This window comes from Bradysia coprophila (assembly GCF_014529535.1).
Source record: "Bradysia coprophila strain Holo2 chromosome X unlocalized genomic scaffold, BU_Bcop_v1 contig_20, whole genome shotgun sequence".
Taxonomy (NCBI): domain Eukaryota; kingdom Metazoa; phylum Arthropoda; class Insecta; order Diptera; family Sciaridae; genus Bradysia; species Bradysia coprophila.
The window spans coordinates 993,895-1,018,035 of NW_023503307.1; the positions used below are offsets into that span (position 1 = coordinate 993,895).

General features: G+C 33.0%; 1 protein-coding gene and 1 long non-coding RNA gene across 4 annotated transcripts; one reads left to right on the top strand and one right to left on the bottom strand.

The window, feature by feature from the left end:
• Positions 1–223: 223 nt before the first annotated feature.
• Positions 224–7,119, bottom strand: LOC119068788. 3 transcript variants are annotated; one of them, XR_005086222.1, is made up of 4 exons: positions 7,108–7,119; positions 740–1,318; positions 585–668; positions 224–515 (listed from the first exon to the last, which is right to left on the bottom strand). It is a non-coding gene; the product is annotated as an uncharacterized LOC119068788 (long non-coding RNA). The 3 variants fall into 3 exon arrangements; XR_005086223.1 differs by lacking the exon at positions 7,108–7,119 and adding an exon at positions 1,328–1,396 and having other exon boundaries at positions 740–1,249; XR_005086221.1 differs by lacking the exon at positions 7,108–7,119 and having other exon boundaries at positions 740–1,371.
• LOC119068777 lies at positions 4,999–22,923 on the top strand. Its single transcript, XM_037172537.1, has 6 exons — positions 4,999–5,441; positions 13,076–13,205; positions 20,953–21,100; positions 21,306–21,504; positions 21,598–21,763; positions 21,928–22,923. The coding sequence occupies exons 1-6, from the start codon at positions 5,316–5,318 to the stop codon at positions 22,038–22,040; spliced, it is 882 nt and encodes a 293-aa protein (XP_037028432.1). The 5' UTR covers positions 4,999–5,315; the 3' UTR covers positions 22,041–22,923.
• The last annotated feature ends 1,218 nt before the right edge of the window (positions 22,924–24,141 follow it).

Consider the following 24,141-nt stretch of genomic DNA (forward strand, 5'->3'; position numbering starts at 1 on the left):
CTTGTCTCAAAGGATTTTTTACCAACTCACAGCGTTGGTTCTAAAAACGAGATCGATACTGATTTTGAATTGAAGTTACTTCCTATATAGACTTTTACTTGGACCAGTCTATGTTATGTATACTATACATAAGCCCGGCTAACAAGTTAAACAGGCAGGAAAATCCGCTTCATCTCTTCTCAATTCTCGCATTGGATTATGTTGATATAAGACACACGTACTCTTTTAGTACAACAAAACTTTATCACACAGTAAAACTTACAATTAGTGTAACAGAAGAACTTCTATTGATCGAAATAAATTTTCACAGCCGCCACTTATACATGCTGTCCATGAATCTTAATTAAATGCCGATTAAAATTGGTAATATCCCACCGTCTCGTTCCCGATCTATTTTGCGGCGCTACCGACGTAAAACAAAACGGACAGACTATTTTTTGGATCATTTTCTTCTGACCTCGTCTATTTCGTTCCAAAACTTCCGTTATTAATTTGTCATCATCTATGCGCGCGCCCTGAGTAATAAAATTCGCAGTCGGTATAATTGTGCACCAAGCAATGTATAAAATCTCTCAAACAAATACCTTCAGCAGGGTCGGTGTGTATTTTTGTAGCGATCGTTTTGCTGACAACAACAAATTCATGTAGTTACTGTGTCCGTCATTAGTCTGTGGTAAAATAAAGGTTTCCGGTTCTTTTGTCAAACGAAATTTCGCTTCTAAGCAGAGAGTATACTTACATCTGCAAAATCTTCAGGATCAAAATCTGCAGCTTCAATGCCCATGTAATAATTCAGTGGATCTAAAAGTAAAAGGAAATCACTTAAGTACGGGTCACTCGAGTCACTGTATAAAATTAATGCTAAATACAATCACAATCTTGTACTTTAATGGTAAAACATGCAAATGGATGTTAAGAACATCACAGTATATAATGGCAAGAAATAGTGTGTCTTCTATGTAAGGCATGGGAGATTCCTTTATTTATTACAATGAAGTCACATTCAACAAATGTTTGTGATGATTACAGGATGTACAGCGAAACGATTGAGACTTTCCGAAAGCCAGTGGTAATGGTTGTCTGAACAATCAAAATTCTTTTTTTTTTCAAACCATTTTCCCTAGACAAAGCTGGAGACCAATGTTGTGAGGTCAAATTTTTTTTTTAGTCGGTGCCACTGTGGTAATAATAGTCCCGAACATGGCCACTTTTCCCACTAAATTAAGTGAGTGCGAGTGCTGTTTCGAATCTGTAAAATGAAGAATTGAAGAGTTAAAATCAATGGTATACAATTGGTGCCGACTTCCTTCGGAGAGTTCTCATTCACATTTTGTTCTGGTTTAAATGTGTTATAGAGAGTTAGAAATAATTTGGGGTTCCAATGAATCGTCCAGTTACTAATCAACGGCTCACTAAGGTGAATGTGGCCGGATAAGCGCTTGCCATTCCTAAAATAGAAAAATACAAATTTTAGTATAAATCTTCAATGTTAAAAGTTATCTAAAAATGTAAACAAAAGTTTAGAAATGTAAAAACCAAAACATTGCATGGACTTTCTATAGCCATATAGCTAGTAATGTGACATTTAATTGTAGGGTAAACAACTAATTTTCGACCACTCGAAAACATTATTTTGATGTTTTCGAGTACAGGAAAATTTGATTACCGTCGTGAAAAATTATAACCCTTGCTCGACATTCCCCTCGAAAACTAACAAATTCTCTCGCTGAAACTTGAGTGTTTACTCAACAAGAAAACATGTAACGTTATATTTACATGATGAGAGGCGTTGAAACTAGTGCTTGAAACGTATAAGTCATTAATAGCAATGAATATAAACTACCCAGGTAAGGTCTAATGTCACCTCGGAGGAAATAAGTATTTTAAAAACGGATTCTAACGCACCCATTTTCATATTATTTTGAAACAAAATGTGTGAGTTCAAGTAGAATCTACAGATTTTGTAGAATCGGCCATACCTGGTATGTGCATTCATTGATTAATAGTTCTTTTTACAATGAAAGTATACTCATACTTTCCAAGGTTCTGAAAGAACAGGTTAAAACACTCACGAAATCGATAAACGCACTCAGTACAGATTATGTGTGAAATCAACTTGAAGAAAATGTTTTTTAGGAAAATTCGGAATTTTGTTTTTGTTACGTTGCCTTTTTCATATAAACTTCGTAGCCGTTGAAGTCAATTTCTGTGCCTTCGTGATCAACTCAGAGTTGTCTTAACCTGGTTTTTTCAGAACCTTGATACTTTTATTGTCTTTTTATATAGTACAAATTTTACAAACCACTTCTAGAGATGGTATTCTAAAGATCTAAAGATGGTTCTTCTTTATTTCACAAAAGTTCTGTTCTGACAGTGTGAGAATAATATTCTGATTCTCTATTATTGCTTTTGTAATATTATTTCTTGATTAGGTTGAGTTGCCATGTAAACTTACCAATACTTCATGATCTATAGCAAGAGTTAAGTAAACCAGGCATGAGTGCTTGATTTGAGTAGGAACCTGAATAATCTAGTCAGCTTCAGTGTTCAGTGTTTATTTGAGTTCATTTTCATAAAGTGTATTAGGTCCTTTATTTGACGTTTCGAAAATGAATTATTTTACTCTGCCGTGGCTATAGTATAAAGTTTAATGTTTGTTTGTTTGTTTGTTTTTCATGAGTTATCTAATGAGTGAATTTCTTGTTTGACTGTTTACGTCCTGCGTTTCTTAAACATGGAAACATATTTGTAACATTTGTAACGCGTGAACATTTTTCACATCTGAAAATTTTTGACGCGTGAAAATATAAACCCCACAATAAAGACGCTGTGAACGAATAGACTAGAGAACTCGTATTTACACATTCTTCTAACTTGTTTGCTATTTTGTAGCTTTCCAAAATACAATCATAACCTCAACCGAATTGGTGACTCATATTGCTTCACCTATACTCATGCAACCTGTCTTATATATATGTTTTAACACTACTCCTCACGCGTATGACTACTAAATTCGTTTAAACAGAACCAGGTATTAAGGCAGTGAGGCTGTATAAGTGTAGCAGCTGAATGAAATTGGATCACAGATGTGGTTGGAGTTGACTGTAAAACGATGTGCCAGAGAAAAATATAATATTAATTTGTGTGAAAGCTCCACTCGATATCGCCTCATTATCCAAACTTTGTAATTGTTAAAAGTAGAAAATATACAGAACTTTTCTCTGGATTATTTTAATGACAAAATATTACGTGAATAAGGATGAATTCCCCAGACGGCCTCAATCTCAACTCAACTCAACAAACTCTTGAGTTGTGCTAAGATATTCCACATGTTTTAAGTCTGTAAGTCTTTCCGTCTGGGCAACTATAGAGAGACAAACAAACATTGAATTTTATTCCCTTGACTAGAAGTCAGGGTCTTATGCCAGAAAATACCCTGAAAATTTTATTTTTTTAATCGACGCAGTATTGATTTCCTGAGGTTAAGTTCGAAGATGGGCTATGTGGGATTAAGGATCTGGAAGTTATTCCATAAAAACAGTATTTTACACTGTTGGAAATTCAATCAATCGAAAAAGATCACTTTGATGAAATTTGTCGGTTAGTTATATCACGCATGTTAGTTGGCTATTACAATCAAACAGAAAACTTTAAAACTCCTACGAGTGTGAAACTTGCTGCCAGAGCGAAGTGAGAGCCGTAATTCGCAACGAGTCGTTGTATTTTATTCAAGATTAAAGGTTTTGTGAATGTAGTAAGTACGGGGGGAATTCTTTTTTGTACATAAATGGAAGAGAAGAACTTCTATCGTACTTTTTTATATTGTACCGAAGTGAAATCTAATCTTTCTTCATTCGCATCACATACGTCTGATCAGCGTTAACAATAAGACTATGAGAGAGAATAATATACAACTTATACGAGTGGGAAGTTGCGGTCAGAGCGGAGCGAGAGCCGTAATTCACTTGAGTCCTTGTATTGAATTTATGGTTGATTAAAATCTTGCCGCAAGCTTTCAAGAAAATTGAGAGCACAAAAAGTACTTTTCCAAAGAATTTGGACTAAAGCGAAAGTTTTCACATCAGTTATTTGTAATGCTTCGCAATGAACGTCAACACAATGTATGGTCGAATGTCAAACTTTGTATGGAGCGGAGGATATAGCGATTTCAAATAAAGAAACTCACCTCTCATGAGAGGTGAGTTTGTTTATATGAAATCGCTATGTCCTCCGGTTTGTATGAATAGACCATACCTGGTTTATACTTTCATTGATGTTTCGGAAGTTTAACAACGGAAAATAAAATGAAACTGATTACAAATATATTAATTAAATTATCAGGCAAGGGACCTGACCTGCCCAAAAGGTGAGGCCTAGTATCATATATTCTACAAAATAAGCCATGGGGCGCAGAAGCCATTCGATACCGACTTCATTATTTGAAATTTTTGTGGTGCGCCCTTTTATGGAGGTCTGGATTTCATGGACGAGACTAGCCTTATTCTAAAACTTTTGAAGATGCACCATTTTTTTTAACCTCCCGTTATCCGCTTTTTAAATAAGACATGAGAAATCGCGTGCTTATCGGGACAGATATAGGCGCAAAACTGTAAAATTCGAATTCAACGATTTTTTATACCAGCGAATTTTGTTGGTGCTGGACCTGGTTTTTTGCCCTCGCATTGGCCGCGCATATCAAAAATTTTGGCTAGGATTTTACGCTATTCTACAGCGATTAATATAAAGACGAGATTAAAGATTATAAAAAACGTAGATATTATATACGATTCGGTTTTGTATACCCATTAATTCTATTGAGAAAATATTATACTGTCGTAGTGTAAATCAACCTGTAAACCGGTTTTTTTCTATAAGTTTTCTTACGCAGGTAGTTGTAGACTTCACAGGTAGTTGTTATTTTCTTTTGTAAATATGTTAACTGCTGAGGAATGTCTACACTACGATACTTTGAATTGGAAAAAAAATCAATTCAATCTTTTCTTTTCAGTGAGTGAATGGTTTCGGTTAGGGCAACATCGTACGTCAAATTTATCTCGTGCCTGGTTTCAGTGTATATACTGAGAATTTTATAAATATTTTTTTTTTATTAAATTGTATATTCACCAACGCATACCGATATTGTATGCACATACATTTAATAATAATTTGTTTCACGACGTAAATTTTGAGTGTTTGTGCTGAGTTTCGAATCCGTGAATATTGTGTGTACGTGATTGACTCGATTATATTTTTATTAAAAATAAATTGAAATTCGAATCGTACATATTATACCATCTAAATCAAAACGAACGACAATGCCGTGTTCCGCTGTTACGTTATCGTTGGCTACAATATCCGCCATTATTTCTGTTTCTTTACTAAGCATAGCATTTTCAACGGATAATTGGTTAAGCTATGATGTGAAAAGAAATAACATTCAGGTGAGAAATGGTTGAATATTTTTATTTATTGTCTACAAGAAGGGAGAGTTAATTCTATGTTGCCCAAGAATAATGCAAAAAAAACATTTTTTTTCCTTTTTGTTATTTGGTCTTTCAATTGAATTCTTACCTGTTTTATTTCCACAAAATGGGCGTCCAAAGTGATGAATTGTCATTGTAATATTCATATCAATTCGAATGTGTATTTGATTTTAGCCAAATGGCTATGACAATATCTAATGTACACGGTAGAACATACATTTAACCCACCTATGTATATAATAGCACGCACATTATACAACTATCACCTTGATTATGCCAAACAGATATTATTTTGCCACCAACTCTTCGAATAAACAATGTTATTTTTTCGAATTGTTTAATTATTTGAATGTTTTTTTTTCGTTCGTGGTCCTTGCTTTATTAATATTTTGAGTGGCGATAAAAGCTTCCTTATTTTTTTAACCAGTTTTCTATATGCATTTCTAAAAATACGAGTTTTTTGTTTCTCTCAGTCGTATACAACTATTTAAATATTCATTTTGTAACGTTTTTATTTATAAATGATTGAATCAATAAAAAACGACGGTCGGTTACAAAATATTTTTCATCATTATACACTGACTGGTGTTTCGCTGAGTCAATAATTCTAAATTTATATTTATCATGTTGGTGTACAATATATTTAATTATTGAGTTTTTATTAATGAAAATAAACATGATGCATACCTTTAATATAAAAGGAACTACACTTGACTAGCTATATTTGCGATATTGATCGACGATTTCGATTTATATGTAAAAACAAACCAAACAACGTAGATCCTATCAGAGTCATAGTATTATATTGAAGTATAATGACGACATGAGATGTTTTTTTTTCTATTAATTCATTTATTGAATGTAAAGAGTCAACTATGAGGAACGGACGAATTACCGTTTGTAGAAGATGCAATTTTTGCCAGTGACGGCCTCTTCTTTGACTAAATGGACTATATCGTATGCGATTAAATGGACTAAAAGGTTAAATTGAAGTGCGGCACATCCGATGGCAGTTACTCTCATACAATTTGGTCAGTTCTGTCCAAGAATAATAAAAAAAAAAACCGCTCTAGCAAGTAGAGCGTGCACAGGGGCCACCGTTTGAGCCCATTGTGCGGCAGTCCTCAAACTATTGGCTATTGAATTACTTCAAATTATTTACAGACTCAACACCTTAAGTTCTTATCATAACGACCGTATGAATTCTCTGTCACTAGAAAATAAAATAAAATTTGGCATGACAATGCCTTGATGCCAAAATGTGGTATACAGCCAAAAAGCTCGTCTTTTTTGGTACATGACATACACCAAATCTTCAATGAAACCAGATATCTCACACCATGAAGTTCGCAAACATTAAAAATGCGGTTGTGGTCAGCAATGACACAGGATGCAACGTTGTTCTGTAACAAAATCATCTAATCTCGTTGATGTTTTTTCGTTGAAATAGTTTTCACTGGTCATTGGGGATTTTGAAACAAAGTTAGAGTAAGTCGCAACTTTTATAGAGTTGATATGAATATCTTGATATCTAAGTTTTGATTCTTAAACTAGTGAAATATTGGACAGTAAATTCAAAGCTTTTTAAACACAGAATTAAAGATAGGGGTCTCAATATCCATACATTGTTCAGAGTCACTCATATCGAGTACAATTTCGTTGAAGCTATATTTGTACTTGAGTATGAATGCAAATGTTCAAAAATTTAGTCATTTCAAAACCTTTGAGAATAAAAAAGACAAAACTTTGTCTCATATTATGAACAGTGTGTGACGATTTCTCAATCAAATTTCAATACAAAAACGATTCTTATCTTAAATTCAGGCGGTAACATTTGTATTTTCATGTTATTGTGTCCGCACTTTTCACATGCAGTTTGTGGATAGGTCTTTAAATTTTCAATTGAAAAATTACCGTAAGAACAAGGTAAGGAAAACGAAGCAAAAATTTTACATAATTCGTTTGGTTCGATAGTGTAAACAAGAAGAAATCCAATTGGTATACGATGAATAAGACCACACCAATTATACGTTCAACCTTTTACGTATTGTCGTACACCAATTTTACATTTGAAAATATTTTAATCGCATTGCAATTTTGTCCAATAAAAACACGACCTTGCTAAGTGAAATTAGATGACATTGGACTCGACCGAACCACCAAATTTATAAAAATCCGATTTTTACTTTTCAATAAGAGTGAGTATATAAATATAAAGCATATAGTATTATAGTATGTGAGCGGTCACATTCTTAACGGTATATGGTTCAGCAAATGTTTTGGACATTCCGAATTAACCACAAGATTATCGATTTCATTTCGCTTGGTTTGGGAATGTATGCAAGATTTTTTGAAGAGAGCACGCTGGTTGTTAATCATTCTTGCGGTATGATCGCTTTTATTGGGAACAAATATTTATTTTCTTTATTTAATCCATTTCAATCTTCAGTGTTTTGGATCCGATTTCACTTGTTACGGCAACTCAGCCACTAACACTTTGTAAAATATCTAATTGTGCTCCACAGTACATCATTTTTCATTGTCAGAATTGAAACGTGTCCCATTGAAATTGTTATTTTCATTTCTCATTTGTGCTGCCCATGCCATACAGAAACTTAAAGATAGAAAAAAAAACACCTACCAATTATCGTGCTCAACCTGTCTAATGTTCAATTCGCCGGTCTTTTAAAAAAATAACCCACAGATAATTTGTGTATGTGCTCGCAAATAGATCAACTCTGTCTGAACTAAGCCGAAAGAGGCAAGATTCAATCAATTTTTTTGTGGTTGGTTAAGCCAAGCTTAATGTTTGATGCGTTAAATCGTTTTTATATGGCTCTGTGTGGTAAGACTAACATTATGCATCAGATCGGAGAGGGAATTTGGGTTCATATTTGCATCGACACATAAAAAATGGTATGCGCCTATGTCCAAATGTTTGTTTTGACGAGTTGGATTATGATACGCGTCTTCGGCCTAGGATCACAATCACCAACTCGTCAAAATAAACATTTGGACACAGGAGCATAATATTTATTACAGATACCCTCAGATGAATTTTACGATAAACACGCAATAATTACTGGAGTTTCATTGCTAAACAGAACCTCATGTCCATATCAAAACATCCAATCATCCATCAGTTGTGATTTTACCTGATTTTATTGCGTGAATTAATGAATTAATGAATTAATGCTAAGTTATTTTGCGTCTTCAGAGATTATATTCACATAAGCTGTGTTGACATTCTGTAATTAAAACGTTCTTGAATCTTCAGTTCTTAACACTTACACAATATAATCGGTGTCTCTGTATACTATATTTATATGCTGTGCTGTATATTAGTGTATAATCGCCACGATCGTATCGCTACAATGTAATTGTTATTGTTAAATTACTATTTCGTATACACACCGTATCAGTCGGCCAATAATAATCGTTTCATTAGGATTTGCGCGAAATGAAGACTATTATCTATTAAGTTACTTAAAATATAAAAATGAAATAAAACTTCTGAACAAGAAAAAAAAACAGCTTCTTAACAAATTCAGGTTATAGCCATCATACTGTGTTCGCATTCAATGTGTTGGTTTCAACCGATTTTTAATATAAAAAATAGCTCGCATACAAATAAAGAAATTCCATGAGATGAAATTCCACCGTTCATCCATTCGTTTCCATTCATCATAATTAAATATTTACATTCAACTTATACGTACGGTTGTGCATATGTACATGTTACACTACAGAGTTTATTATTATATATACATATTCATCAATGATGTATGCTATTTACCTTTACCTTTGTCTTTATTGTATGGTATGTTTGATCTCGTTTAATTCTTTTTAATTGTATGCATATCGATGGGGATTTATTCGGATTTTGTTCGTCATCTTTCTCGAAAGGTTTCGTCATCTTTTTTTCTCTGGTTTCGAAATCAAAATTTTAAGCTCCGTAAAAAAAGGAAAGGAAGAAATTTGTTCGAACCGAAATTTCGGTCTGTTCTCAGCTTCAAATAGTTTTCGTTAATGAAACCAGCCATTCCATCATTGTATTCAAGCAATCAATCCATTTCAATGTTTGTTTGTTTTTTCTCACACACAATAATTTTGCATGGATTATATTCAGATAAATCCAACGCTTTTATTTTGATAAAAATTGAATAATTTAACAACAACAAAATCTTTGCAGTTAGATTGCACGGAATTATATGTTTTCGCTATGAGTGTTATACGCCTGATACAGTCAGACATGTGAAGTGAAATTATTATAAAGGTTCTTAATTGACATCATTATCATTCTTTTCTTACTATTTTGTTTTCTGTTCGTGCCATCTTACAGCTCAGGTGAACTTGTCTTCGCCAGTGTATTCTAACACGTACATTTATTGTTTTGTCGCAAAAATACCGAACTGTTTATCTATCTACCTGATTATGAAATTTGTTTTCAGAAACGACGTCGTATCATTGACCTTTCTAAAAAAAACAATTCAAAAAATTTCTTTCTGTTTGCTCATTTTTTTATCATGCAAATGTGTGGCCTTTTCCCATTCAACGATTTTAAGTTGTGCAAAATTTTCACAACCATCGCTCATTAACTTTGAATAATTCTGATCAAATCACACCAATGGATATTATGGTGATCACACCGTCAATGGTGATGATGAATGTTTGTCTCGGTGATATTTAATCTATGTTCGATATAAATTGCTGAATTTCAAAATCGCACAACTGCTTCTGTTCTTTAAACATTTGAAAATGTTAGAGGTGCTGTTAATATGCATTTTTGTGTGCGTTTGACGAGATCACATCGATGTTTAAAATCGTCATCGATAACTGGTTAACAGAAAAAAAAAATATTTCAGCAGCATCAACTACTCTAAAAATGAATCTTCCGAAGAACATCTAACAACATTTTCTTGAGGAAATTACAAAATTATTATACCTACCTAACAGAGACTGTCGAAAAACCATATACTCCCGGCTTGAATAGAAAATTCTACCGATGAAAATTTGAAATATTTTTTTACTGCTTTCCACAATCAAAAGAAATCACATTGGTGATGACAACGATAAACAATAATGAGATTAAGTGAAAGTAAATGGAAAACCTGTGTTACACGTTAAAAATTTTGACTTGCACATGTTGCGCGGCAAGACAGTAAAAAATCAGAATTTTTATAAGGCATTTCGAACGTTCGATTTAATCTCAGATGTGGCATCCGTTAAGCATTTTTTAACTCTCACAACCCTTACAGTAAAGACAAACAAATATGTTGTGGTTTCATTGCAGCACTGCAAGAAATATTCTCCGCGTCAAGTCTAACGTTCTAATGTTGCACAAACTAAAAAGGCTCTTAGAACGCGAAGAGTACACTGAAATGCGTTACGGTATACGTTACAGCATTCTGTTTCGACTTGCATTGCCTTGTTTTTTTTTATGGTATACCACGGGTGTACCACTTTACCATAAAAATTGTCGTAAAATACCATCGATTTTAGGCAATTGCCGAAGACAATTAAAAGTTACTATAACAGAAAATCGTTGTTGCCGAAAACTATAACTATAACTATAACTATTTCTTTAATTAAATTAATAAAAATTTGATATTATTTAAAAAAAAAAACCTTGGAACGAGCCGAACAATTCGTATGATCTGGAATTTCCAATTGTATCACAGAAATCGGTTAAATTTGCATTTAAAATGTTTGTCGATTTATTTGACTGGATCTGCGTTGGGTAATCAAAATTCCAGATCATAAGAATTGTTCGGCTCGTTCCAAGTTTTTTTTTACAATAAGAATCAGATTTTAATTAAATTAATTGGAGAACTAGACGCAAATGCGACTTTAATTCGCCACCCACCGGTTCAAAAAATATTTCGGTACATGTTGTGGTATTGTCGGTAATGAGCTGACATTCAGAAAATTAAAAAACGATTCGATGTTTTTGAACGACATTCAACAGGGCTGGTTCTGTCCGAATAGGTGAATAAGCATTGCGATATGAGGTGAGAAAACATTTCTTTTTTCGCAATTTTTGTAGACTTATGTGACTGTAGGCAAATGCGTCCTTATATTGTTGTATGCGATAATAATTTATGATCTGAACCTTTCTTCAAATTGCTACAGGTATGATAATCTTTACCGGTTTTTTTTCACAATGCGTTTGCAATAAATATCGACACCTTAATAATGCCATAAAAAACAGAACGAGCGAAAACGTTCCGAAATTGCGGAGAAAAAATAAACAACTTTTAATAAAGTCTTCTGGAAAGTAAGATTCAACACTTTTTTTTATCAGTGTGTTACTGTGCGTACGGAGCACTGATGTGCTGCGAAAGCACATATATGTCTATATAATAAACATTTTCATTAAATTCCGATTCATGAATGTTCGCGGCGGTGAATTATGTTTTTAATAGATTTTCTAATTGATTTTTTTCTTTACATTTCATTTTCGGTAATACATCTTGGTAAACACGTTAAAGTGAATCTTTAAGAAGATATATATTCATATACAATGCCGAACCGCAAGTTTTAATCATTTTATTTATATTTTTTTAAACTTTCACTCAATTCTTTTTCTTTCTTTCTTTTCTTTAAAGAGAGAAAAATTTTTATTTTAACTTTTCCTTGCCTAGTATCAACCGCGTGTTAATCGATGACAAATATCATGCAGCAACATTTATAAATCGATGCTCAAAGTATGGAAAGATCTTATAATAGCACCACGAATATATCGTAAAATCGATTTATATTACCATACAATCAATCATGGGTGTATACACTAATATCACACATAATTCGATATGGTGAATCAATAAAATGACTGGATTTTATTCTCTGATTACCCCTTGGTATCACACTTTCATTAAAATATATTTATTGATACGAAAAAAAAAAACAAACAATGGAACGAAAGACACTAATGCTGTGAAAATGACGAACCTCTAATTTAGTGTTATATGTGTTTTGCGCCGCATTGAACAATTGGTGTGTAATTAACAGCATTTAATTATTTTCTTTAATTCAATTGGAGATATTTTCTTTAATTAAGCCACACATTTTGTTATAAATGTTCATTGTTCATTCTACTGGAATTAAATGTAACACACAAGCGATGTTATAATTCGTTAGTCGTACGATTTTTTTTAGCGTGTTTTGGTTTTGTGAAATCATAATTTCAGAGTGACGGTACTGCGTTCATTTTTGATGCGGTCGGTAATTAAATCCTCTACGCCACTAAAAACGTAAATGGCTTTGCCACAACTGTAAATTAAAGTAGCTAAAACTGTGTATGTGTAGTGGTTCCATTTGTTATTCAAAAAAAGAAGAAAGAAAATAAATTGAGTGACCAAAACGTATGCAAAATTTGAATTCACTTGTGTATTATATCTCTTTGGGACAAATATAATTAAAGACGTTACAATTCAACTGCAAACAATTTGCGATCGATAATGAAAGTTTTTTTTTTAATATTTTCATGTAATTTTTGAGGTTGGATGTACATTTAATCGGTAAATGGCATATGTTTGACCAACGTTGTTATGACATTGTTTTTCATAATATTTTTATTTTTCTACTTTCAGTCTTACGCAGCCAAACATTCCGACTCACAGGCACTTCTAGATAGCATCAATTCAAAATATTTCTACTATACAAGAACAAGGGGATTATTTAGGATATGTTACCCGAAGGAGAGACCACCGACATCATCTGGTAAGAATTTCTTTTTAATTTATTTAAATGATTGAATGCTTCTGATGCAAACTCGAAAAAATTCGCTCGCTCCGCTCGTTTTAGTTGTTTACACATTTTCACATTGTTCATTTAACTATAAAATTAAGGCAGTAAATATATTATATACTTGTTATGTTGACTCACATATTCACAATTTTGTATACGTTAACTTACAATCAACAGACATTAGAATTTATGAGTTACTTAAATTCCTCCTGACTTATAACATCTAAGTTTTAAGTTGTAGGTCGACAGGGAGGACATGGAGGTTGTTGAACCATGATAAGAATTCAGGAACTGACATGAATCTGTTTAAATGTCCATAAAGTTCAGACAGAAATCCAAAATAGTCTTTAAAAAACCTGCGATGTAGATCCGAAGCAGGATCTATTGGAGAGTTTTTACAGCGAAGCAAACTTGCTCGAGGTGTTTTTTATCTTTTAGGTGAACTTCATTCCTGAGGCCTTTCGATTCGATTTATAAGTATACGAGAAATTGTCCGATTTTGTACTTTATTGAAAAAATACAGGTACTTTACCTTAGAAAATGTCCGATTTTGTCCGAATTTTTCAAGAAAAATGTCCGACTTGTTTTAAGTTGGACACTTCGAAAATCGTGAAACGTCTGCATATTCAGTAATAGATTCTGTCCTAGTGATATGATATTCTTGGAATCTGTGATATTGATCTAGTGAATCAACTTATATAAATCTCAACGTTTTTTTTATAAAGTTAGATGAAAATCAGTCCCTTATGTTAAACTCATTACATCAATGTACAACATATTTCGGTTTATTTGCAGAATTTCCATTGATATATGCAAATCACCTAGCATAGTAATAGAATGTTTTGTGTGCAAAGTACAACTTTATAAAATTCCATTAGCACGGATCACAAATGCTATTAATTGTACTATTGGCATTAGTGTAATTTGACATACAAAATATTCTATTACTGGGTTCTTTGACATAGGAACAATTTGAAAAGAACACCTATTGTCCTGTTAAAGAAATCAGTTGATAAAGTTACAAGTCAAACAAAAAGGAATTCATTTGATTCTAGTTGCAGCTGAAGTCCTTTCAATTCTCTATAAAAAGATTTCTTACTACTAAAATGTTCTTGTCCCGGCCTAGTGTCCTTAGAGATATTTCAAGTGACTATTTTTGGAAGAACATTTACCTAAATTTTCGCAGATACCCCCAATTTTACCATATTTTTCAAAAAATTATTTTGTAAAAATTACGGAAAAATAGGAAATATTGGAAAAATCCGTGAAAATTTAGTAAAATATTTTCCGAAAAGGCCCCTGATTTTTCGCTCCCTGTTCAAGAGGATTCTATATAATAGTCATAGGCTTTGAACAATTTCTCTCTGAAGTAGGAAGTTAATGTACATGCACCATCACGTTGAATAATCAATCAATTCATTCAATGGTGCTCCTCAATAGAAATCGATTCTCCATTGATAAATTTGCGTAGTTTTTTTTTTTTAATTTACTTGAATGATTATGCAACATAAACACAAATTGAATTCCACAGCAACTATTGATCAATTATAAAATAATATAAATTTCTTCCTTGTACACAAATTTGAATTTCCGATTCAATTCATGCATTCATTAGTTGCCTGCTTATTTGTGCGTATCATATTATTTTCCAGCAATTTAAGAAGATTAACCAAAGTCAATATTTTATTATGACTTGATAAGTATAAGCTAAACATTTTAACTGTTCTATAAAATTATAATGAATCCAATGATTAGCCAGTCAGTCCCTTTTTACATTTTTGATTTATTTCATTTCTGTAAACAATTATTGCAATGCGCTCAGTTATGCGGTGTGTTTTGTTTCCAAACACTTGGTGATCGTTTTATTATTATAACCCGTGCGCTTTCTATTTTTCAGTGTTATAAACACATGTAATAATGGTACACAAAAACCAGTATTATCATATTTGAATACACCTAACTATCTCCATGATAGACGGTATAGGTACTACACACGAAAAAAAAATATCGTGAATCCAAATGCATGCGATGTCTGCATATATATGAAAATCGAATGAGAAGAAGAAAAAAAGGTTATATATTTCTCCATTGTTAGTACATATGATTTTCAATGAAATTCCATAAATGCAGAAAAAAAGCATAATTTTAATAACTTTCTTCTCGAAATGCAAGCGAAAAGCGAACAAAACAGCAATAATTTATAATAAGAAAACTAACATGTCGCATTGGTATGCCCATTTATTTTCACACACACCTCTAGGTGCATATGTTGCATATATACACGAGCATTTGATAAATATTTATTTAATGGTACGCAAGATTTGCAACGAATCTATGAATATGATGCCATAAATATCAACGACGGTACAACTGCGGACAACACACATTTTGCATATTTACTTTACGTACGTAATCAATTATGTAGATTGGGTTACGTTGTGTGTTGTGTGCGACCATCGGTTAATCTATCTTCGAATGATGATTTCTTTTTGTAAATAATTCAGATTTTTTTTGTTGAAAATTCAATCCTCACGGCTACCATTAATACGCATTGTATGGTTTGAATGACATATGAATTTATTTCAACCCGCAGCTATTAGTGAGGGTAATGTGTCTGGAAATGGTTATAAATGCTATGGTCATCAGTTATCGTCCACAACGACTAACATGAGCGATCTGGGTAGTGCGTTCTTATGTAGAAAAATATATGGTAAAACTGCTGAAGTAAAAGATTTTGTATCAATCACTTAACAGAACTTAAATCCAGAGAGGTATCAGCGAGAGTACAGTCGTTTGAGGATTGGACTACACGTATTTTTTAACCTTACAAATCGGCAACGAAGAGATTTCTGATGAGTGTCATCAACGCACTTCAAGCATGATAGATACTCTAAATACGGTACTGAAACTTGACTCAACTGTAAAACGCTGTAAAAAAAACCATTTCATTCAAAACAGTACTCTATTTGGCAGCTGTCGACTATGACCACTTTTGCTTGAAGTGCGTTGGTGACATGTTTTAATGCACTAGTCTTTCGGTGTTGTCGAACTGTTCAATTGCATATTTAATTTGAAAAAAAAACTGAAAGCTTACAATCAGGAGTCATCCTACTGACAACTACCAAAATGAGTACTAGTTTGTCTGAAAAATTGTCAGTATTACAGTGTTAAAATGTGTATGATACACTGTCCAGTTCCAGTACTTTATTGAGAGTACCAATCATGCTTGAAGTGCTTTGATTTAGATACAAAATATGTAAATTTTTTAATAATTTGACCTAAGGATACCTTAGCGAGTACCTTTTGTTTGACTGAGCCTCTTTGTTTTCTGTTGTGATAGTAAACTTTCTCCATATTTAATCGATATTGTCCTTCTAAGCTTTTGCCAATTTATTTGTTTCCTGAGATAATAAATCTGAATAGAAATAATGGCACTTGCTTTCAAAATTAATGTCATGCGGTTTTTAATTTTGGTAAGATTAAAGATCTATAAACACAAATATTTAGCCATCAACACATCCATTAATTTCGCCTGTTAACCACTTTTTTTTACTGTGTTCAAAAGTGCTTTTTTATTGCTCGTAATTATTTATAATTTTCCTGAACAATGGTGCTAACTTAATGAATATGCCATTTCTATGTTGTATGTTGTGTACACGAAAGCTTATATATGTATCGATGTTACGTACATGTACTGTACACATTATAATTGTCTTCGGAAATACATGAATTTCAGATTTTTTCATAATTTCCTCAGCTATACCGAGAGATTAATGTGTACAAACAAAGTACACGTCCAAAGTAATTACAAACGAAATGCACACACAGTCAGTGCACACAAGCGAGTTATTAAAATGTTTCCTAATACTCGAGAAATATAACTGCTCTTGAACTTAATTCACTGGATTTTGGTTAAGTGGTTTTTAAAATGGTTAATAAAAGTGTGTAAATAACAATGGATAATCTTCATCATTTAAGCATTTAAGAAGCTCCGACGTATGTGCACCATATAAAAAAAATGTACCTCGCTCGAGTCATCTCAACGAAACACAGTCATAAATTCAGATTTATGTGTCAAGCGACACGTTTCTTGTACGTTTGACCTGCTAAAATGGACCATGCCATTGGTTAGTTTTCGCTTCTCATCAATGTTTTTGTGTATTACACGTCTAGGCTTGTACTTTCAAGTCATTTTCTTTCACTATTTTTCTTTTTCATTTTTTTTAAAGTATCGTCTTTATCTTGTCTCTGTTTTGATAGTAATTCGTCTTTATTATTGCTGTGTAATATGCATGTGAACAGTCATCATCTTCAAAGAAATCAGCAAAAAACAAAGTTAATTTAAATCGACCCAGCATCGTGTAGATGATAAAATTGGTTCGCGCGTTACGACATGAATTCAGAGAAGTTTCTTAAATTTCCATAAATCATCTAAATTGTCTAGAAACATTTATTTTTATGGGTTACGACTGTGGGATCCGTCCAAAGGTGATTGGAAGTCACTAGCTTCAATTTTCCTAACTTTCATTGTCACCAACCATTTCAAATAACTGTTGTCTAACTCAGTCTGTTACTTCTTTTGATAAAGGTATCGTAGGCCTGCTGTTTGACAGCAACAATCTTTTATTTCATTTGTTATACCATTCACTTTGCCACATTAATATCACATTAATCTGAGCTTATCGTTTACTGTTTTCGCGGCTGTCAATAACAGATGAGAAGTCAACAATGCGCCTTCGTTTCTTTTGTGGTCATCATGCAACCATCAAATATTGTGACAGTATTTAAAACTCCGAGCTTAAAATGCATCGTAGATCTAAAAATTTATTTGGAAATTAATATTTTAAGGCTTGACATTTGACTGTGAATAAAAGATCTGAAATTTTAACTTTTTTGATCACAACATCTTAGCTTTCAGGCCGGACTGGCTCGAAAACGCCATTCGGGGCCTATATGTAACTCATTTCTAAAAAGTCCATAAAATGAACATTTTCAAACAAAAATCAAAAAGGCTCTTCAGAGCCCGAATTCCCAGTGTGGCCAACCCAGCACTGGTAGTTTTAATAAAACGCCAAGTGTAACTGGATTTCGATTTCAATCTAAAAATCTTTTAAACAAACATTACCCCTTGACACCATCCCATCTTATATATAAGTATTTTGAGTCACGTGTAACAGAATTCAGATTACGTACCACAAATTCCCAAATAATCGAATCACGACTTTTCGATGACAGAAACAAATATTTGTTCGTCTAATCAGCATAAAAATGAAAATTGCATTGAGCATGCCAAACATGCTCCAAATAACCTCTATATTACTAAATTGACTATCGGAATTCGGCGTGTAGACATATATACCCATATTGGACATACCAGTCAGGCCTAATATAAATGTATATTGAATATATGTGTTCTCATTGAATATAAAGTCATGCATTGATTTGTTTATGACTTAAATTACTGGAAAATCGTAGGTTGACACCACACACTCACACAAGCTAAATAAAAAAAACTAAATACGAGAGCGACCAGCGGTACAAATATCCAACACTATATTTTCAAACAGCTTAATTTGAATAATTATTTAAACATCGAAAGCCCATGTGTAGTGTCTAATATTATGTATAGATGTAGATAGATAGAGGTATAAAATATATAAATGAAATGGGTAGGTAATATTGCAATAATCTACAACAAAAATGTTTTGAAATTATAAATTCCAAACTCGCAAAGTAAACGGTTATAATTTTATAATTATGATACTGTTGTTGTTGTGTAGGATATATGTATTTATGATGTACACTACACATGAGCCATCCAAGTATATCGTCTCTAAACCATCCATTCGCCATATAGTATCTCTTTCTCTATATATATATGATATAATTAACATTTTTCGTATAAAATCATTATCTATTTGTATGGTTGGATACGTCCAAACAAAATGTAAAAGAAACAAAAATTTTATACTTCTGACACGACCGCATTTTATGTAACATATGAGTGGAGTTGCTAAGTTGTGAAGTAATTTAATATTTTTGGATGAACTTGTTCTTCCGCATGATTGTATATGTGTGTGCTGTTTTTTTTTTAGTTCGTTGTGCGAAGAGGATTATCATATAAATTGAATGACTTTGATATTAAAAATATATATATTTATGTATATACACTCCAGTGTGTAATACCAACAGTGTATTTGTTTCCAGGCCTTTAGGTAAATCTCAATTCATGTAGAAATTCTTCTTTTTTTATTGTTATTATTACCGACATCTTGTTCTTTGACACAGTTATACCAAAATATAAAAAAGAAGAAGAAAAAAATGAGTATCTTTATTGGGTATTGTAATTAAGTGGCTCACACTGGGAATTATAATTGAAAACAGAAATATATGTGGTAGAACCAACGACTAAAATATGTTAAACACAACATTCTAAATGCGTACGGTTCTTGTTAAAGAATCGGTGAACTAACAGAATTTTTTGTTTAAATAGTCTCGGTTGGGCATTTTTACTTCGAATGGTTTTTGTCAGATAACTGTCCATTTATCACACATCATAATAAACGGTTGCGCATTTCTGAACCTGTAAAGTTTAAGGTGTCTGAAAGCCCCGTGTGCAACTGATAAAAAAAAGCTCACCAGAATCTTACGGTAAATTCATTGCCACGTGAGATACAATTTCGTAGCGAGAGTTTTCAATGGAATTTATTTACATCCATTTACCGCACTGTTGTCCATACATGCCCGGACTGACCATACCCATAGTGTTCTAAAAATGATTTTTGCGTCTTTTCCACTTACCAGAAAATTCGGAAAAACGGAAAATTCTGGAAATTTTGTTGCACCCAAAAAATTTTTTGAACCTTTAGCTTTCGTCTGAGCCCAATATGACTTGTGTAGCTTCGATTGCCGCTACACAGAAATTCATCGAAGTTACCTCCGCATCTAAAACTTCAACCGGATGTAGATGGCGCTAGATGTCACTTTTTTAACGTCTCCTAATCGTTTTGGAATCCCCAAATGCATATTTATCAATGGTAAAAAATTCACGCTTTTATACAAAAATGCACCAAAAAATGTATTTTGTTCAACTAGTGAGCCCTACTTTTGGCCCTGCATTTTTGCCAAACCATCACTTGACACTTAAGTTCAGTTCTTTTTTTTCTCAATTTTGGTTTCGATTGAAAAAAAAGAAGAAACGCAAACGACACACCACATCTGTTTGTTCTTTTTATTTATCCAAATTGACTTTCTATTTGTCGTCACATTGGTTAACTTGAAAGTTTCGTTATATTTTTTACATTCTAGGTTTCATTGACAATTTGTTAATAGACCCTGTCCTAGAATTCGCTTGCGTGATTTTCCGTTTAAGCGCTATTGAAGAGATTAAATATGCGTTCGAAGTAGGATTTGCGTTATTCCTTCCTCAAGAACTTAAAAGTGTTATGCTCAGTTCAGTTCAGAGCTTGTATTAGCTTGTAGTTATAGGTTTTCTATTATTTTAGTATAGTTACGAACACCTACCAGTGCCCAGTGAAAATCAATCTCTTATTTTTATCAGTCCACTTTGTTCCATATGTACTGTGTAGGAGTCATAAGACATGAAAGTGTGGAACAAATAAGACATTGATAACACATGGACACTTTTTGACGTTCATGACTGTTAATCGAAATTAATATGATTTAAATTCTAATCTTCAATTATTTCCTCTATTTCCAGTCGATATTTACCTATCGCCAGTCGAAACACATTGCTCGAATATTGACTACTTCCCGAATAATAACGATGATAAACCGCCAACATCAAATGATGATTCAACAGCTAGACTGCATTTGGCACGATCGTGCATTGCTCTGTTTATATTAAGGTAATTCAATTCATTTTTTATATATAAAATATATGTTGTTTAAGTACACACCGCGTACACACATCTACAATTTGTACGTATTAATATGTTACCGATATGTACATACGATGTGTGTACACACCTGTGATATAGTCATTTTTAGTAAAAAGAATTTAAAAAAAAATGAAAATAAAACGAAAACTAATAAAAATTTCGATCTATCCAGTTTTCTTGCCGTGTTTTGTGCATTTTGGACTGGTCTATCCGGTTGTTGGAAACGAAGTGCTGGTTCTATTACAGCTACAGCAATTCTCATGTTAATGGCATGTCTATTAGCAGCTGGAGCAATGGGATTATGGCATACTGTTGAATTTTTCGAAAAAGAAAAGGTTGTCGGCGAGGAATTTTATCAACAATGGAACTCGGTAAATTATATTCAAATAAAAGAAAAACAAATAAAGCGACCGCGCATATAATGAACACACATCTCAACGTTCGCATTTTATTTCTGTGTATAGATTTTGCGCGATAATACAAGAGTATCGTACGACTGGTCGTATATTGTAGCGTGGGCCGGTGTTGCTTCTTCTCTTGTTGCTGCCATTCTGTTGTCCGGAGCTGCTGTTTGTTTACGAAGCGAACGCGAAAAGGAAGACCAATTAAATTTGCAATATTTAATGCCTGGTAAATGTCATACGAAACAGATGTTACCCTAGAGTTTAAGCGGTTGATAGAGTCAGAATTTTATATTCCAATGATTCAACATCGCCCAACATCTGGGATAACATATTGTTGATCATCGATTCGCAGCGAATATAATGTTTGATTTTCTTTTTCATCCCATTTAGTGTATCCACAAAAGCAAGCACCTTATCCATATCCTGGATATCCTCAGCCGCAGCCAATGTATCCAGGACCATATTATCATGGATCTCAATACGGACCTTACAACAACTACTAATGGATTTCGATTGAAAGTTTGAAAATAATTTAAAATTTAAAATATTTGAAGTTGTGGCCACCAACAAAATGTCCAAACGAAATTTCCTGGTCACACAATCCCTTTTCTAAGACCAAAAACACTCTCGTCCATGATCTCATCCACTTTGATACCATGCTCGATGAAATGTTCCAGGCAGCTTCAATTATTTCGACTTTATTTTCAGAAAAAAAAAAGATGTTCTTGACCACCTGATAAATGCGTTAGGGTACAATTGAGTTTTTGGTTTTGCAAATTTTTCTTTCTTCTTCCGAAATTTGCAAAATCTCACAAAATTTTAGATTTCTAGTTTTTCGTCGTCGGCATTAGTAGGAAAAGAAAACGAATCTTACGAACATTGAATATTTAAATTATTTTTAACGACAACCAGGACTCATCGACATTCGATTCAAATTTTATATCGTTTCTTCTGTGGCACAGATCGATGAGTTCGACCATTATATATTCATTCGTCCACTCAAACATTAACAGATTTCCATTTTTATATATAACTGTCGTCCAGTGGCATTATATTACCGTAAAAAAAACTAAAATCATCACATCTTGATCGCTTAATTATTACAGTTAAACTGAATACAGTTAATGTTAACCAAATTTGTGTAAAAAGTTGGTGCAGCTGTTTTACCAGCTCGTCCGTTCATACCATTTCACTCATCGGTACGCATAAATAGTGTGATTGTATGAGTGGAACAGCTTTTAAAGCATCGGAACCAAATTTAGAACCAAATTCGGTTGACAGTAACTGTAACAAATGTTCAGAGTAGGAAAAATACTCATTTTCTGTGTGTTGTTATTACGCAACTGATTAAGAATTAGTCTGGAAGACATAAACTGAATAAATTCTTTCCGATGTAAGTAGTTATTTGCATTCAATTTTTACATAAAAATTATTTAAAAAAAAAACGTTCGAGTCTCATGAAATTGTTGACTCGAGGAAGAGAAACCACAAAATTTAAAATTGATAAAAAGTTAAAATTGTCTTCCGGCTCTGAGGTGCCTTTTTTTAAAAAAGTAATTCCAATTGTTTGTTTTTTTAACGAAACAAAAAATCTTTTTATAATCATATTTCGATTTCTTCATTCGATTGAAGAAGCTTTAAAGAATTATATTTATTTCTAAGTTTATTGCATATCGATTAGTCTACCCCATACAATTCAATTTTTCACTGTAAGGCTTAGATTGTAAGTAGAATATTTTTTTGTAGTTCATAACTAATTTATAATTAAAGACTTATTTTTTACAAAAATGAAAAATATTTTCTTTGAAAAGTAATGCACTGGGAACCACATTGGGAACCTAAACATCACAAATAGACAAATTTATATCTGCTCAGACAGCCAAGCAGCGCTGAAAGCTCTATCGGCATTCGTGTTTACTTCAAAAATAGCTCTAAACACATGGGAAGCCCTAAATGAGCTTTCACTAACACATAAAGTAGAAATCATTTGTATTCGTAGCCACTCTGGCTTTGAGGGAAATGGAAGGGCAGACGAACTAGCCAAAATAGGAGCTCTTAATTCATTTAATGAGCCAGAACCAGTGATAGGTATACCTGATTCTCTCATTAAAGCAAACATTAAGAAAATAAGGGAAAAAGCATTCACACAATATTGGCAGAATATTCCTGGATATCGTCAAGCAAAACAGTGTATCAATATAAATAAGAAAAACTCAAAGTATCGAATAAATATCAGCAGAACAAGACTAAAAATATTCACTGGAGTGATTACTGGACATTATGGCTTCAACGAACACTTATATACCATTGGAAAACGCATTATTTCAAGCTGTGATTTGTGTGACTACCACACAGATTCAGCCGAGCACTACCTCTGCAACTGTCCGGCTTTTATCGAAAGTAGGCGGAAGTTCCTAGGCGGCTATCTAATCAATCACAAATTGATTATACATTTGGAACCACAAAACACCCTGAACTACATAGTAGGCAGATTCACTTAAACCACAAGTAATAGTAAGCACAATATAGCCACGCAGATGGCCTCCGTGCGCGCTCGACTAGCTCGAGCTACTATCTTTAATTAAAAAAAAAAATGAACTGGAA

Coding starts and splice junctions, on each gene's coding strand:
- LOC119068777 (XM_037172537.1), top strand. CDS start 5,316: ATGCCGTGTTCCGCTGTTACGTTATCGTTGGCTACAATATCCGCCATT. Junction 5,442..13,075: donor TGAAAAGAAATAACATTCAG/GTGAGAAATGGT, acceptor TTCTACTTTCAG/TCTTACGCAGCCAAACATTC. Junction 21,764..21,927: donor TTTGCAATATTTAATGCCTG/GTAAATGTCATA, acceptor CATCCCATTTAG/TGTATCCACAAAAGCAAGCA.